The 15,116-nt window shown below is 38.6% G+C and overlaps 1 protein-coding gene across 1 annotated transcript in view; it reads left to right on the forward strand.

The window, feature by feature from the left end:
• Positions 1–15,116, forward strand: part of ttll11 (tubulin tyrosine ligase-like family, member 11) — a 194,144-nt gene that overhangs the window by 83,417 nt on the left and 95,611 nt on the right. The window contains exon 4 of the mRNA XM_048613325.1: positions 12,050–12,625. Within this exon, the coding sequence (XP_048469282.1) occupies positions 12,050–12,625 (576 nt within the window). The remainder of the gene's footprint in view (positions 1–12,049; positions 12,626–15,116) is intronic.

Below are 15,116 nucleotides of genomic sequence, written 5' to 3' on the forward strand. Positions count from 1 at the left end.
CCAGTAGTCATCACAAATCAACACAAAAGGGAATACTGTGAAACCACCAGCAGTCCTCACTAACCCCCCCATATGGTAATATCTACTGCCCCAGTGAATAATTAGAGTTTCTGCTTCCACCTCCAGTCCCCTACATGAATTGGGGTTTGGTGATGACTAACATCTGCCCTCCCCACAGGGGTGAGGAACATAACTGCTAATCAAACTGAAGATGTCCTGAAATAATTGCATCCTGAGGGAAAGCGAATGGCAAAACTGCTGGAACATCTCTGGAAGGTGGAGAGAGGCCCAGGCAATGAAGCAGAGTCCAACAGGAGGTCAACCAGCTTGGGGAGAATGTGGAAACTGAACTAGAAGACACTCAGTGGTAGTAGTTTGTTTGGGACTGGCATACTGGGGTGGATACTCTTCCCTGGATTAGAATTACTTTCCACATACTGGTCATGGTGCAACTGGTAAATCGAGTTGGACTTGCTATCCAGTGTGGAGCTTGCTGTCATCATAGATGCTAATGAGTGCTGGCAAAAGAATTATCCAAAAGGTTATGCTTGTGTTTATGTTGTACTGCATTATTGTGCCTTACCTGATACATGTGTAATATTTAACTGAGTTGCAAACATGGGTACTATGGAGAAAATACAAGATTTCTGGTGCATGGCTTTTAAATTCAAGTCTGAAAAAAAATGGATAGCATGTTTGACCTAGAAAACATAGAAAAAAATCATTACTTTTTTAAAAGTCTCATTGAGTATTCTGTGTAATAGGTACAGGAGATGTTTGAAGGATCATTAGGAAGTTATTTAATGCCATTGATTTAATGGCATTCTTCTATTTAACCCATAGCAGAACTAAGTAAATAAAAGCTGTCAACTTTCCTGAACAAGACAATAAGGTTTGAATACACTTTCAAATTGATGATTGACAGGTATGTGCAATAATGGCTGGGATATGAAAGAAACCAATGATCTACAAGGTGACCTATGCTGGCACTTATACAGGACACACAAAATTTGTAAGGGTGCAAAACTTATTTTTTAAATTCTTGACTGGCTCATGTGGCATCTGTGGCTGAATCTAAGTCTTCTGTGACAGTTGGTGTCATTTGGTCTGAAAATAATTTTGCTGTCTGTAGTTCCGAGAGGATTTTTCTGTTCGCAAATTTTTTTTGTCTTTGGAGGAAGAAGACATTGTTCTGGTACTGTGCTGATTGGAGGCATTATTCATTTAAAATAAATTCTGTTAAAGATTTTAATGCCAAGAGAAATATTTTATTAATGCCAGGTGCTGTAGCCACATAACATTTCCAAATTGACGCATGGAATGGTGTATATGATATACAAAGCTGCGCTGTAGAAAATTTTGCAGCAGTCTCATTTTCTAATGTATGCAAGTAACAAGACTGCATGATACTTACAGTGGACATGTGAGTGAACTGTCTCAAAGCTTGGAAATCTCAGGAACTTTGCTAAAACAGAGTAATATCCTGCCTAGAACAACAGATTGAATTTGTAGTAGCCATGACCACCTTTTGGGATTTGCTTCATGTTCTGTCTCAATATAACTCGAGGGTTGTATCATTAATATATTAGAGCTGTCATTAATTAGGCACAGAATGTGGATGCTCTTGCAGACAATGTTTGTTGCAATTTTATTAATAATTTTTATGCCTGGGTGTCAAAATTTGAATTTGAATATCCCTAGTCATGTTGTTTATCAGGAAATATTTTTCTATTCATTAGATATTTGAATTATTCTTTATAAATATAAACAAGATTATTTAATGACAGCAAATTGAATCTAAATGTATCTTTTAATACAGAACGTTAAGGAAGAATGCCTGGCATATAAAGAAACCATTAAAAAATTAAAACAACTCTATTCTTGTTTTTTTTTGGATGTACCGCTGACATTGCTGAGATACAGTTCCAACGGTGTCAAGAGTTTGAGTGACATAATCTGACACCGATTCTTGCAACAACGTTCCCCTACCTGAAATAGGAGCGGCAGATGCTTCACAAAATATGTCTATCAAAATTGAGAAATGCTGTGTGTGAATACAGTGACTGTTGTGATGCCACTGCTCAATGGTAGCATTCTTATTTCAGAGTCAGTTCATCTATTCAAGCCCTATCAAGATTAGTATGTGTAATGTAGCAAAGTGTCAGCTTACAATACAAAGGGAGTACTGCTTTGGAAATGTCATCATTGGGATGAAATGTTAAAATGCAGCATGCCTGCCATCTCAAATGAAGACGTTCATTGATGGAGCAATTAAAACATGAATGGGGAGTACTCCTGGTGTACTGGCCAACTGTTATTTCCCAACAAACACCATCAAAAGCAGATGTCCTGCATTCATACAATTAGTGTTTGTGAGACCTACCGGCTATGTTTGCCTGTAAAACTGGAAAGATTACACTTAAACTCAGTAGATAAAAATAATTGAACAGTTGTAGTTGAAGTGCTATGTACACTTTGGTAGATAATTAATTAAACATAGAGAATGAATGATGCAGCATTAATTCATCAGGATGCAATTATTGATGAAGATTATTACATTTATTAAAAGAGACTCTATGTTAAGAGTTAAACATAGGAACAGAAGAAATGGGAGCAGGCCATTTGGCTCTTGCAGTTAGTCAGCCATTCAATAAGATCATGGCTGATCTGATTATGGCCTTGCTTGCACTTTTGCTGCTTATCTCATAACCATTGGTTCCCTTGTCAGTGAAAATCTGTCCATCTCAGTTTTGAATTTAGTCAGTTACCCAGCTGCTTCTGTAATGGGGGAAGAGATTTCCAAAATAAGTACTTGTGGAGAAAAAAACCCTCCTTGTTGCTGTGTTAAATGGGCATCTTATTTATTTTAAAATTGTACCCTATAGCTCAGTTTCACTAGAAGAAATATCCTCTCACTCTTGTATATTTCAGTTAAGTCATCTGTCATTCTTCTGAATTCCATATGACTACATGACCACTCTGCTCAATCTTTTTTCATAAGGCAAACCCTTATCTATGGAAATGCTGAGTGAATCTTATCTGAACAACCTACAATGTAAATCCTTATGTAAGATGACCAAAGCTGTACATTAGTTTCTCTAGGAGTCATCTCACCAAAACCCTGTACAAAGATAACAAGGCTCTTTTGCTTTTATAAACCTTCCCCCTCGCAATAAAGGCCAATATTTTATCTGCCTTCCAAATTATTTGCTGGCCTTACATGCTGACTTTGATTCCTACAGGAACTCCCAAGTCCCTTTATTGCGTTCTGTAGTCTCGCTTTTTTTTTTAATATATTCTTCCTGTCAAAGTGGATAGCCTCTCATTTTCTCACATTATTCTCCATCTGCTAACCCTTTGTCTATTCACTAAACCTATTTATATCCCTGTACAGACATTTTCTATCCTCCCAACAACTTACTTTCCTACCTATCTTCACATTGTCACAAATTTGCTGACAGTATAGTTGGCCATTTTATCTACATCATTAATATAGATTATAAATAGTTGAGACTCCAGCACTGATCCCTGTGACTCTTGACTAGTACAGTTTGCCATGCTGAAATTTAACCTATTATTCTCAGTTCTGTTTCCTGTTGGTTTACTAGCTCTGTCCAGGTGTAATGTATCATCCCAACACCATAAGCACTTACTTTACTGATGTAACCTTTTATGAGCCACCTTATCAAATCCTTTTGGAAACCCAAATGTAGTACATTTGCCGATGTCTCCCTTATCCACTGTGTTACACAGCAAATAAGAGCAAGATTAGGCCATTCGGTCCCTCAAGCCTGCGCCACCATTCAATGTGACGATGTCTGATCATTCAACTCAGTACCTTGTTCTTGCAATCTCTTCATAGCCTTTGATCCCTTTAGCCCTAAGAACTGTATTGAATTCCTCCTTGAAAATGTTTTGGCGTCAACTGCTTTCTGTGGTGGAGACTTTCCACAGGCTTCTCTGGCTAAAGAAATTTCTCCTCATCTCAGTCTTAAGTGACCTACCCCTTTATCCTTGGATTCCTTGGTTATTGGAAACATCCTTCCTGTATTTACCCTGTAGAGTCCTGTTAGAATTCTGTAGGTTTGTATGAGATTTCTTCCCTCATTCTTGTAAACTCAAGTGTATATATTCCAAATTGATCCAGTCTGTCTTCATGCATTAGCCCTGATATCCTAGGAATCAGTCTAGTAAATCTTTGTTGCATTCTCTCCATAACCAGAATGTCCTTCCTCAAACAAGCACACAATACTCCAGGTGTGGTCTCACCAAGGCCAAGTACAATTGCAACAATTCATCCCTGCTCCTGTACTCAAATCTTAACACTACAAAAGCCATCTTCACCAACTGTTGCACCTGTATGCTTGCTTTCAAACACTGGTGCACCCCACCCCACCAACACTTTCCGAATCTATCACTATTCAGATAATCTGCCATCCTGGTTTTGCTACCAAACTGAATAGTCTCACATTTATCCATAAGATACTTCGTATGCCATGCATTTGCACACTCACTCAAATTGTCCAAATCACACTGAAGCTTCCCTACATCATCCTCACAACTCAGCTCAAACAACTGTAATTAATTTACTCCACACTATTTCCCTTTCACAAAACCATTTCAACCTGCTGTGATTGTATTAGGATTTTCTAATCGTCCAGCTACTACCTCTTTAGTGATGAATTCTAGCATTTTCACAATGACATATGTCAAGCTAACTAGTCTATAATTTCCTGCCTTTTTTTTCTCCTTCCTCTGAACAGTGCTATTACATTCCTGATTTTCCAATCCACTGGACCTTTACAGAATCAAGGGAATTTTAGTAGATTTCAACCAATACATCCAGTTTCTTTGTAACCACTTCTGTTAAGACTCAAGGTGCAAGCCATAAAGTTCAGGGAATTGTCAGTTTTAAGTTTTCCTATTGCTATTTTTCTGGCGGTAATAATTGTTTTTAGTTCTTCCTTTCCCTTTGCCTTTTGATTTTTCATCTATTCCTGGAATGCTGTTAGCATCCTGTACTCAGATGGATGCAAAACACTGATTTAATGCCTCTGCCATTTCCTCATTTCCCATTTTTAATTCCTCACAAGGTCGTTAACCCTCAAAATATAAAATGTTGAAGCAAACATGATCATTTATTTCCCAAAAGGAATTGTATAGCAATTTGTTGATGCTGAGACTTACGAGACCAGAAAAGGCCAAGGACCATGCAGCTCATCTACCATCATGATAGTCATTTGATAGAGTTTTATCATAGCTATTGATCTTCTCTACTTACATTAACTAATTTCAGCCAAGGTAGTACTATAATTCATTGTTATTTTTAAGGCCAGAGTTTCTGATCCCACCTACTGCCCGATAACCCCTGCCTAAAATTGTGTGTAAAAATACTGGATGGAGATAGGATCAGGCTGAGATGTTAAGCTTCCCTTTCACAATATTGATGTTAAATGTCCTGTTGATGCACTATAAAAAAATTAAATATGAATATTTATCACACCAGAAAGCCTAGCAGTATTTAAATCATAAGCATGAGTCACTCATTCCCTAAAGGCCAGAAAGGAAAGAGAAAGAAAACAATATTTTTGTAAAATATCTACATCAATAGTTTGCATTGAAAATAAAAATGGGAATTTAACATCAATTTATTTTCAAAAAAATGCAAAACAAAATTAAAATTGCAAAACTTGCCATTTTTCTTGCAGTATAATGCATATAAAAAATCAGTTTAATTCTCAGTCACAAGTTTCCAAAATAGCAGGGATATAACAATTATATATCTCATTAAAAAAAATCATAAAGGTGCAATATTTTTATTGCAACGTTTTTCTGTTGCTGCAATGTGCTATTTTTTGTTTCTACCATACAGCTTTTGTTTATTTTCAGTTCATACAACCTCATCATCTTTCTTTGTTCTGTAAGGTGAAGATGATAGTGTTTATTAATTTTATTCACTCATGGGGCAAAGGCATCACTGGCTGGACCAGCAGTTATTGCCCATCCCTAGTTGCTCTTGAAGTTGGTCGTGAGCTACCTTCTCAAACTGCTGCAGTCACTGTGCTATAGGTAGATCCACAATGCCATTAGAGAGGGATTTCCATAATTTTTATCCCAATGACGCTGAAGGAACAAGTGACATATTTCCAAGTCAGGATGGTGAGTGGCTTGGAAGGGAACTTCAGGTGGTAATGTTCCCTTGTATCAGCTGCTCTTGTCTTTCCAGATGGGAGTTATCATGGATTGGAAGATGTTGTCTAAGGATCATTGATACATTTCTGCAGTCCAGAGCATCTTGTAGATGGTACACTCTGCTGCTGTTGATATCGGTGGTGGAGGGAGTGGATGCTTGTGGATGTGGTCCTAATCAAGCAAACTGTTTTCTCCTGGATCATATTAAGCTTCTTGAGTGTTGTTGGAGCTGCATTCATCTAGGCAAATGCAGAGTATTCCATCACACTCCTGGCTTGTGCATTGTAGATGGTGGACAGGCTTTGGTGAGTCTGGAGGTGAACTACTCGCTATATTATTCCTGGAGGAATTGGTAATGTTCTCATTTGGACGTGGGTGACTGTTAAGGCCAATCTACACTGGAAGGTTCAGCAGATTGGACAGGATTTTCTAGATGATTGGGCTTTAGACAGGTTGCTGAGATTTGCTATCTCTGCAGTTTCTCTCTGCTTCTGATATGCACTTACTTTCAAACCAGAATGCATAGTTTTTTAGTTAATTGCACCAGGTGCAACGATCCTGGGCAAGCTTCTCCCAGGACTCGATATCAATAGTGAAACCGTAAGTGAAGCCTTTGTAGCATCCTTGTATCATTTTCTTTGAACTAGCATAAGTGCATGCATCAAACCCAAGCTGTCTGCAGAAGATTTGCTTTGTAAAGGGAGTGTAAAGCATTATGGCTACATACCAAGCCAGTACAGTTGTTACTGTCTTAATATGATGTAAATGCATTGCATACCAGCTCAGGTGATTACCTCTGTATAGTAATTTGGCTTGCCATCCAATCTACAGAAACTTCCTGTGGCGGCTCAAGTGAAAATGTTTGAGCTTCATGACTTGACACCAATTCACATTTTAGGTCTTGCATGCACAGAGAAGTGTGAGGAGGAATATTGCTTTATAGACTTTTAATTCAAATGGTAGATTACTTCTGTTTATTTGCAGACTGCTGTCCAAAGTCTGCCAAGGCTACATTTGATATGGCAATTCCTGCATGTTCTCATCATCAATATAGACAGTTGGAGATAGTGTACTACTGAGGTAAGTGAACTTATCCACTGCTGAGAGGTTCTGGTGTAAAGTGTCTTTTTATTTTCATGCATTTTTGAATATGGAATGAAATGGGAAAAGGCCTATTTTAAAAACCAAGGATTATGGAAGCTATGTTGTTACAAGAAAACCATCAGCACCTACTTCAAGTGCTGTTTACACAGTTGTTTGTTCAACCAGTTGGAGATGTTTAGTTGCAGATAAACTGCCACCAAAGAGTGTGTACTAAAAGCAACAAGTAGCTAATTAGTCTGTGAGTGATAACCACTTGTTGGTGACGAAGGCTTTCTGCCTGCCTACAACCATGTTGTTTCCTCCTGGATAGTTACACAGTTTGTGTGTGTGAAAAAATTGGTCAGAAATCTTCGGACTTCCTGAAAGAAAGGCGTTATCTTTGTTGCCGCAGTAAAATAATCACCTAATGCCTGCAGAAGGCCACTTTATTTTTGGTCATCAGTCACTGAACGTTATTGCTTTTCACCAATAAGTCAGAGACTTTATAAGTCCTCAACCAGTTGCTCTATGCCTCCTGCTAGCAGGTGAAAGTACCTGGAGAAGAGAGATATCAACAAACAGCAAGTACTGGCATGCCAAAAGGATCATCTTAGAAAATCTTATGGACAGGGACCATTGAACTGCCTTTTTAAATTTTCCCTCTGCACATGCCATGGTTAACAGCACATCTAGTCTTGGGCTTGGGATAAGAATTTCCTGGAGCAACCTGCTACGTTATTTGAGTTTTTGTCCTGCTGATCAATAAGCTGAAGCTGTCACATATATTGGAGAACAAGTCAGTGCTGCATTGGATATCAGTTTCTGAACTGGAAGCTGGTACACAGTCAACAATAAACAGGAAATCAGAATATATGTCCTTGAAGACTTTGGTCTTTGCCTGCAGTCGTCTCAAATTGATCAGTTTTCTGTCCATGTGATGCCTGATTTTGATACCAGTATCATCACTATGGAAGGCATCAAAAAAAAAAACATGCTGAAGAGGATTGGTGCTATCAGCAAAAGTATATTCCAATGAAAAGGAAGGACTGTAAGAAAAGGGGTAATCTGCCATGGGTGTCTAAAGAAATAAGGGAGGCTATCAAATTGAAAGAGAAGGCATACAAAGTGGCCAAAAACAGCATGAAACTAGAAGATTGGGAAAACTTTAAAGGTCAACAGAAAGCCACAAAAAGAGCTATAAAGAAAAGTAAGATCGAACATGAGAAAAAACTAGCACAGAATATAAAGACAGATAGCAAAAGTTTCTGTAAATATATAAAACGAAAGAGAGTGGCTAAAGTAAACGTTGGCCCTTTAGAGGATGAGAACGGGAATTTAGTTATGGGATATGATGAAATGGCCGAGGCATTGAACAGGTATTTTGTATCGGTCTTCACAGTGGAGGACACTAATAACATGCCAGTAATTGACAAAGAGATGAAGATAGGTGAGGACCTGGAAACAATCATAATTACGGAAGAGGTAGTGTTGGGCAAGCTAATGGAGCTAAGGATTGATAAGTCTCCTGGCCCTGATGGAATGTATCCCAGGGTACTAAAAGAGATGGCGGGAGAAATAGCAGGTGCACTGGCGGTAATTTTCCAAAATTCGCTGGACTCTGGGGCAGTCCCAGCAGATTGGAAAACAGCAAATGTGACGCCACTATTTAAAAAGGGAAGTAGACAAAAGATGGGGAATTATAGACTGGTTAGCTTAACCTCTGTAGTGGGGAAGATGCTTGAGTCTATTATCAAGGAAGAAATAGCAAGGCATCTTGATAGAAATTGTCCCACTGAGGAGACGCAGCATGGGTTCATGAAGGGCAGGTCATGCTTGACAAATCTTTTGGAATTCTATGAAGAGATTACGAGCAAGGTGGACAATGGGGACCCAGTGGATGTGGTGTACCTAGATTTCCAAAAGGCCTTCGACAAGGTGCCGCACAAGAGGCTACGGCATAAGATAAGGATGCATGGCATTAACGGTAAAGTATTAGCATGGATAGAGGATTGGTTGACTAACAGGAAGCAAAGAGTGGGGATAAATGAGTGCTATTCTACCTGGCATTCAGTGACTAGTGGTGTGCCTCAGGGATCGGTGTTGGGACCGCAATTATTTACAATTTATGTAGATGATTTAGAGTTGGGGACCACGTGTAGGGTGTCAAAGTTTGCAGATGACACTAAGATGAGTGGCAGAGCAAAGTGTGCAGAGGACTGTGAAACTTTGCAGAGGAACATAGATACATTGAGTGAGTGGGCAAAGGTCTAGCAGATGGAATACAATGTAAATAAATGTGAAGTCATACATTTTGGTAGGAGTAATAGTAAAAAGGATTATTACTTGAATGGTAAAAAGTTGCAGCATGCTGTTATGCAGAGGGACCTGGGTGTCCTTGTGCATGAATCACCAGAAGGTAGGTTTGCAGGTACAACAAGTAATTAGGAAGTCAAATGGAATTTTGTCCTTCATTGCTAAAGGGATTGAGATTAAAAGCAGAGAGGTTATTTTGCAGCTGTACAAGGTGCTGGTGAGGCCACACCTGGAGTGCAGTTTTGGTCTCCTTACTTGAGAAAGGATGTACTGGCACTGGAGGGGGTGCAAAGGAGGTTCACTAGGTTGATTCCAGAGTTGAGGGAGTTGGCTTATGAGGAGAGACTGAGTAGATTGGGATTATATTCATTGGAATTCAGAAGATTGAGGGGGGTTCTTATAGGAACATATAAAATTATGAAGGGAATAGATAAGATAGAAGTAGAGAGGATGTTTCCACTGGCACGTGAAGCTAGGACAAGAGGGCATAGCCTCAAGATTAGAGGGAGCAGATTTAGGACTGAATTGAGAAGGAACTTCTTCACCCAGAGGGTTGTTAATCTATGGAATTCCTTGCCCAGTGGAGTAGTTGACGCTACTTCAGTAAACGTTTTTAAAGATAAGGTAGATTTTTTTTTGAACAATAAAGGAATTAAGGGATACAGTGAGAACGCGGGTAAGTGGATCTGAGTCCACGAAAAGATCAGCCATGATCTTATTGAATGGCGGAGCAGGCTCGAAGGGCCGGATGGCCTACTCCTGCTCGTAGCTCTTATGTTCTTATGTGACCCTGTTCTATTCCATTACTAACTGGGATTGACTTAGCCATTCTTTCTCCTACTTTCTGTTACCTTTATGCAGTTTCTAATTTTCATTCGAATGAAATGTTAAATTCTAGTCTAACTCTTAAATATATGTTTACTTTTTAAATTAATTTTGTTCTATCTCAGCCCCCACCATAAATGGGAATATTAAAAACTTCATTTTAAATAAAGTAATTTCTATTGGTTACCAAGTCAAAATTTTATATGAAAATTGTGTCAAAACCATGAAGTACTTGATGCTGATGAATAAAATGTAGTTTTTCAGAATATGAGGACTCCTCTTACCAAATAAATCTAAGGTAGATTGATATATTTTTGTTAAGTAAAGGTATTAAGGGATATGGTCAAAGGTGGGTATACAAAGTTAGGCCACATGTCAGTCATGATCTCAGTGAATGGCATAACAGATTTGAAGGGTCAAATGGCCTATTCCTGTTCCTATGTTTCTATAACTGTGCTGTTAACCATGACATTTGTATAGCATTCAACGAAGGGAAGAAAGGCAAGGCAGTAAAGTTTAAGGTAGTGGGACAACAGAGATTGGAACATGAAGATATACAGGAATGACTGAAGTAAAAAAGATAAGAGGTATAAGGTTTGAGGAGATTGGAGGTATAATGGTGCTAGGATATGTAGGGATTTATAGATGATGAGGATATTAAGATTTAATGAATGGATGATTTGAAACCTATGTAAATCAATAAAAATGTGAGTATTCGGTGAACAAGATTTTGTGCAAGCCAAGATGTCAGGATGGAGTTTTGGATTCTGAAAACTTGATGTTGCATTTGATCTTAAGAATAACTTCAACTTCATTTGTGCCATTATTACGACTGCCTATTTCCACCTCTAAGTGCAAATTGATTTCACTCCTGTCTTTGCCCATCTGCTGCAAGAATGTTCATTATAGCTGGTCTTGACTATTCCAATGCAGTCCTGGCTAGTCTCTCACATTCTCCCTTGTATAAAACTGAAATCATCCAAAACATTGCCGTGTCTTAATTTGCTGCATGTCCCATTTCCCTATCGCCCCTGTGAGAGATGTCCTTCAGAGTTTCCCAAACAAGCATCATCTTATTTATAATATTCAAAGCTCACCCTTTTGTTTCATTGTACTCCTTGGTGTTTCAATAAGTTAAGTGTGCTCTATAAACATTTTGGAATTTATGGAGGGTGGCGATCAGAAGGGTAACAATGAGAGCTTCAGAGAAAAAGAGCATGGTGGCAAAATATTGTCAAAGGCTTCAATACAGTAAGAAGCCTACACTGCAACTTGAGAGGAAATTGAGGTTTTTATGTCAGTGAAAATATAGCTTGGACTTTCTGATTTTGGTTGATGAAATGCTGACTCCCGAGTTGTTGCAGCTTGACTGAAATGTTGAAAAGTGTTGGAGAAAACATCCAGTGTCTTTTTAGGATGGAGTCAATAGCTGGCTCAATTATTTAATTCTTCAGAAAATGGTAGCAAGAATAATTTTAGCAGACCCTGTATGTATAAAAAATCAAAGCAGTGAATGCTTTGTAGCTTCCAGATATGGGAGAAATTAGTAAGTAATGGTCTTTATTTATTACTGAGTAATTGAAAATACATTATTGCTAAATAAACAATTTAATATTAATTTTGTTTTTGCATGTAGGTACGTGTGTCGAAAGAAAATGATTCATCTTGGAAGCCTACTTTTATTGTAAAGCCAGATGGAGGATCCCAAGGTGATGGAATCTACCTCATTAAAGATTCTAATGATGTCCGAATGTTGGCCAACCTTCGCAGCAAGCCAGCAGTGGTCCAGGAATATATCAGCAAGCCATTACTGATTGACAAATTGAAATTTGACATTCGATTGTATGTCTTGCTCAAATCACTAGATCCGTTGGAGATCTACATAGCCAAAGATGGTCTGTCTAGATTCTGTACAGAACCATATCAAGAGCCTAACAGTAAAAATTTTCATCGTGTATTTATGCACTTAACAAACTACTCTCTGAATGTCCATAGTGGAAATTTCATTCATTCTGACAATGTAAACACAGGAAGCAAAAGGACATTTTCAAGTATTGTCACCAAGCTTTCTATGCGAGGCTATGATGTGAAGAAAATGTGGTCAGATATTATCACGTTAGTAATTAGGGCTATTATTGCGTTGGTTCCTGAATTAAAAATTTATCATCAAACGTATATTCCTCCAGGAAAGCCTGGACCGACATGCTTTCAGGTCAGTATGTTGTGTTGTTGTACTGTTCTTTGTAATGCTGCAGCATTCAGGTCTGTGAATCTCAGTGTTATAAGTTTTATGCTTAAGCTATTGACTTTCTTTGCATTGCTTAGTCATTCAAGTTTTACAAAACTGTTCCCAGCATTCACTGACCTCTTCAGGCTTTCTGATTTCAAGGCAACAACTGTAGTTGTTTATAAAGCTCCTTTTGAAGTAGACTGCTAGGAGGTGTCAAACATCAGCCAAGGATTTACTGTTTTCTCTGAGGAAACAACCCAAGCCTACTTGGTATTTCCCACAGCATTACTTAGTTATGAAACTATACTCTTGTCCTGCAGCCAAGTGCTAAATGTGTATGTGCTAGAGTTATTTAATACTGACTGTGATATTATGATTTTAAGGTGGACTTGTAAGTCTCAGGTCATTTACAGAGCCAATCTAAAGTTTACTAGTCATGATTAGTTACAAGACCCATTCCAGGTATAAGTATGTTTTCAAACATACTAAGTTTATCATGACAAGTGCAAAAAAATACTTAGTGGTTTTTGGCTTATCCACATTGGGATGCCAGTTTGCAAGACTGGCTGACTGGGCACAGGTTTCCTGTTCTGTTCTGTTGACTGACTTCTCCTTTTGTCTTCAGTCTTCCTTCTTGTGCATTGAGTGATTAAAGCCCAGTCCTTATTAACCTTTACTAGTCACTACTCCTTATGAAAGATCAAAGGCATCTTGAACTGTGATTTGGTTTTTTAGTGCACTAACAGTGTATGAACAGTTCATGGTCAGTTTTGGATTGGCAAAATAATTTATGCCTACAATTTCTGATTTGGTTCTTTAAAAGTAATTGTTACCTTAGTGACATCACTTCTCACTGTCACCTCATTCATTCTTAAACATGCCAATAATTTTATAAGATCACCCCTTTTTGTACCAGCTTGTCCCTTTTAGTTACCAATTTTATAGGTCTTTACAAAGATAAGATGGCAAGTGTGAACAATTAATGCATCTGTTTATAGTCATTGAGTCATACAGTATGGAAACAGACCCTTCGGTCCCATTCATCCATGCCAACCAAGTTTCCCAAACTAAATTAGTCCCACTTGCCTGCGTTTCACCCATATCCCTCTAAACCTTTCCTATTCATGGACCTATCAAAATGTCTTTTAAATGTTGTAACTGTACTTGCATCTACCACTTCTTCTTGCAGTTCATTCCACATATGAACCGCCTCCTTGCGGAAAAAGTTGCCCTTCACATCCATTTTAATTTTCTCCTCTCGCCTTAAAAATATGCCTCTAGTTTTGAAATTCCCCACCCTAGGGAAAAGACTTTTGCTATTCATCTTATATATGCCCCTCATGACCTTATAAATCTCTATAAGGTCACCCCTTAACCTCCTTTGCTTCAATGAAAATAGTCTCAGCCTATCCAATCTCTCCCTATAACTCAAACCATCCACTCCTGATAACATCCTGGTAAATCTTTTCTGAACCCTCTCCAGTCTAATAATATCCTTCCTATAGCAGGGGGATCTGAACTGTACACAGTACTCCAAAAGTGGCCTCACCAACATCCTGTACAACCACAACATTCCAACTGCTATACCCAGTGGTCTGAGTTATAAAGGCAAGCATGCTAAACGCTTTCTTAACCACCCTGACAGCATTACCCAGGGCCCTACCATTAACTGTCTAAGTCCTACCCTTATTTGTCTTACCAAAATGCAATACCAGGCATTTAACCAAATTAAACTCCGTCTACAGTGCCTCAGCCCATAGGCCCAATTGATCAAGATCCCTTTCTAATCTTAGATAACCTCCTTCACTGTTGACTATACCACCAATTTTGGTATCATCCACAAACTTGCTAACCATGCCTCCTAAATTGTCATTTTTATAAATGACAAACAAAAATGGACTCAGTACTGACCCCAGTGGAACACCACTGGTCACAACCTTCACAAAAAACAACCCTCCACCTCCACGCTCTGTCTCCTACTGTCGAGCTAATTTTGTATCCAATTGGCAAGCTCGCCCTGAATTCCATATGATCTAGCTTTACTGATTAGTTTACCAAGCGGAACCTTGTCAATGTCTATCGTTCTGCGCTTATTAATCTTCTTGGTTATGTCTTCAAAAAACTCGACCAAGTTTGTGAGATGCACTTTCCTAAGCACAAAGCCGTGCTGACAATACCTAATCAGTCATTGTCTCTCCAAATGCATGTAAACACTATTTCTGATACTCCCCTCCAACTTACTCACCAGTCTATAGTTCCCCGGCTTCTCCTTACAGCTTAAAAAAAGGAACAACATTAGCTACCCTTCAGTCCTTCTGCACCTCATCCATGGCTGTAGATGATGCAAATATCTCTACTAGGGGCCCCACAATCTCTTCCCTGACTTCCCACAACATACTGGGATACATTTAATCAGGTCCCAGAGATTTATTCACTTTTATGTTTTTGAAGACTTCCAGTGCCTCCTGTTCTT

Source organism: Rhincodon typus, chromosome 28, assembly GCF_021869965.1.
Source record: "Rhincodon typus isolate 14 chromosome 28, sRhiTyp1.1, whole genome shotgun sequence".
Classification (NCBI taxonomy): Eukaryota; Metazoa; Chordata; class Chondrichthyes; order Orectolobiformes; family Rhincodontidae; genus Rhincodon; species Rhincodon typus.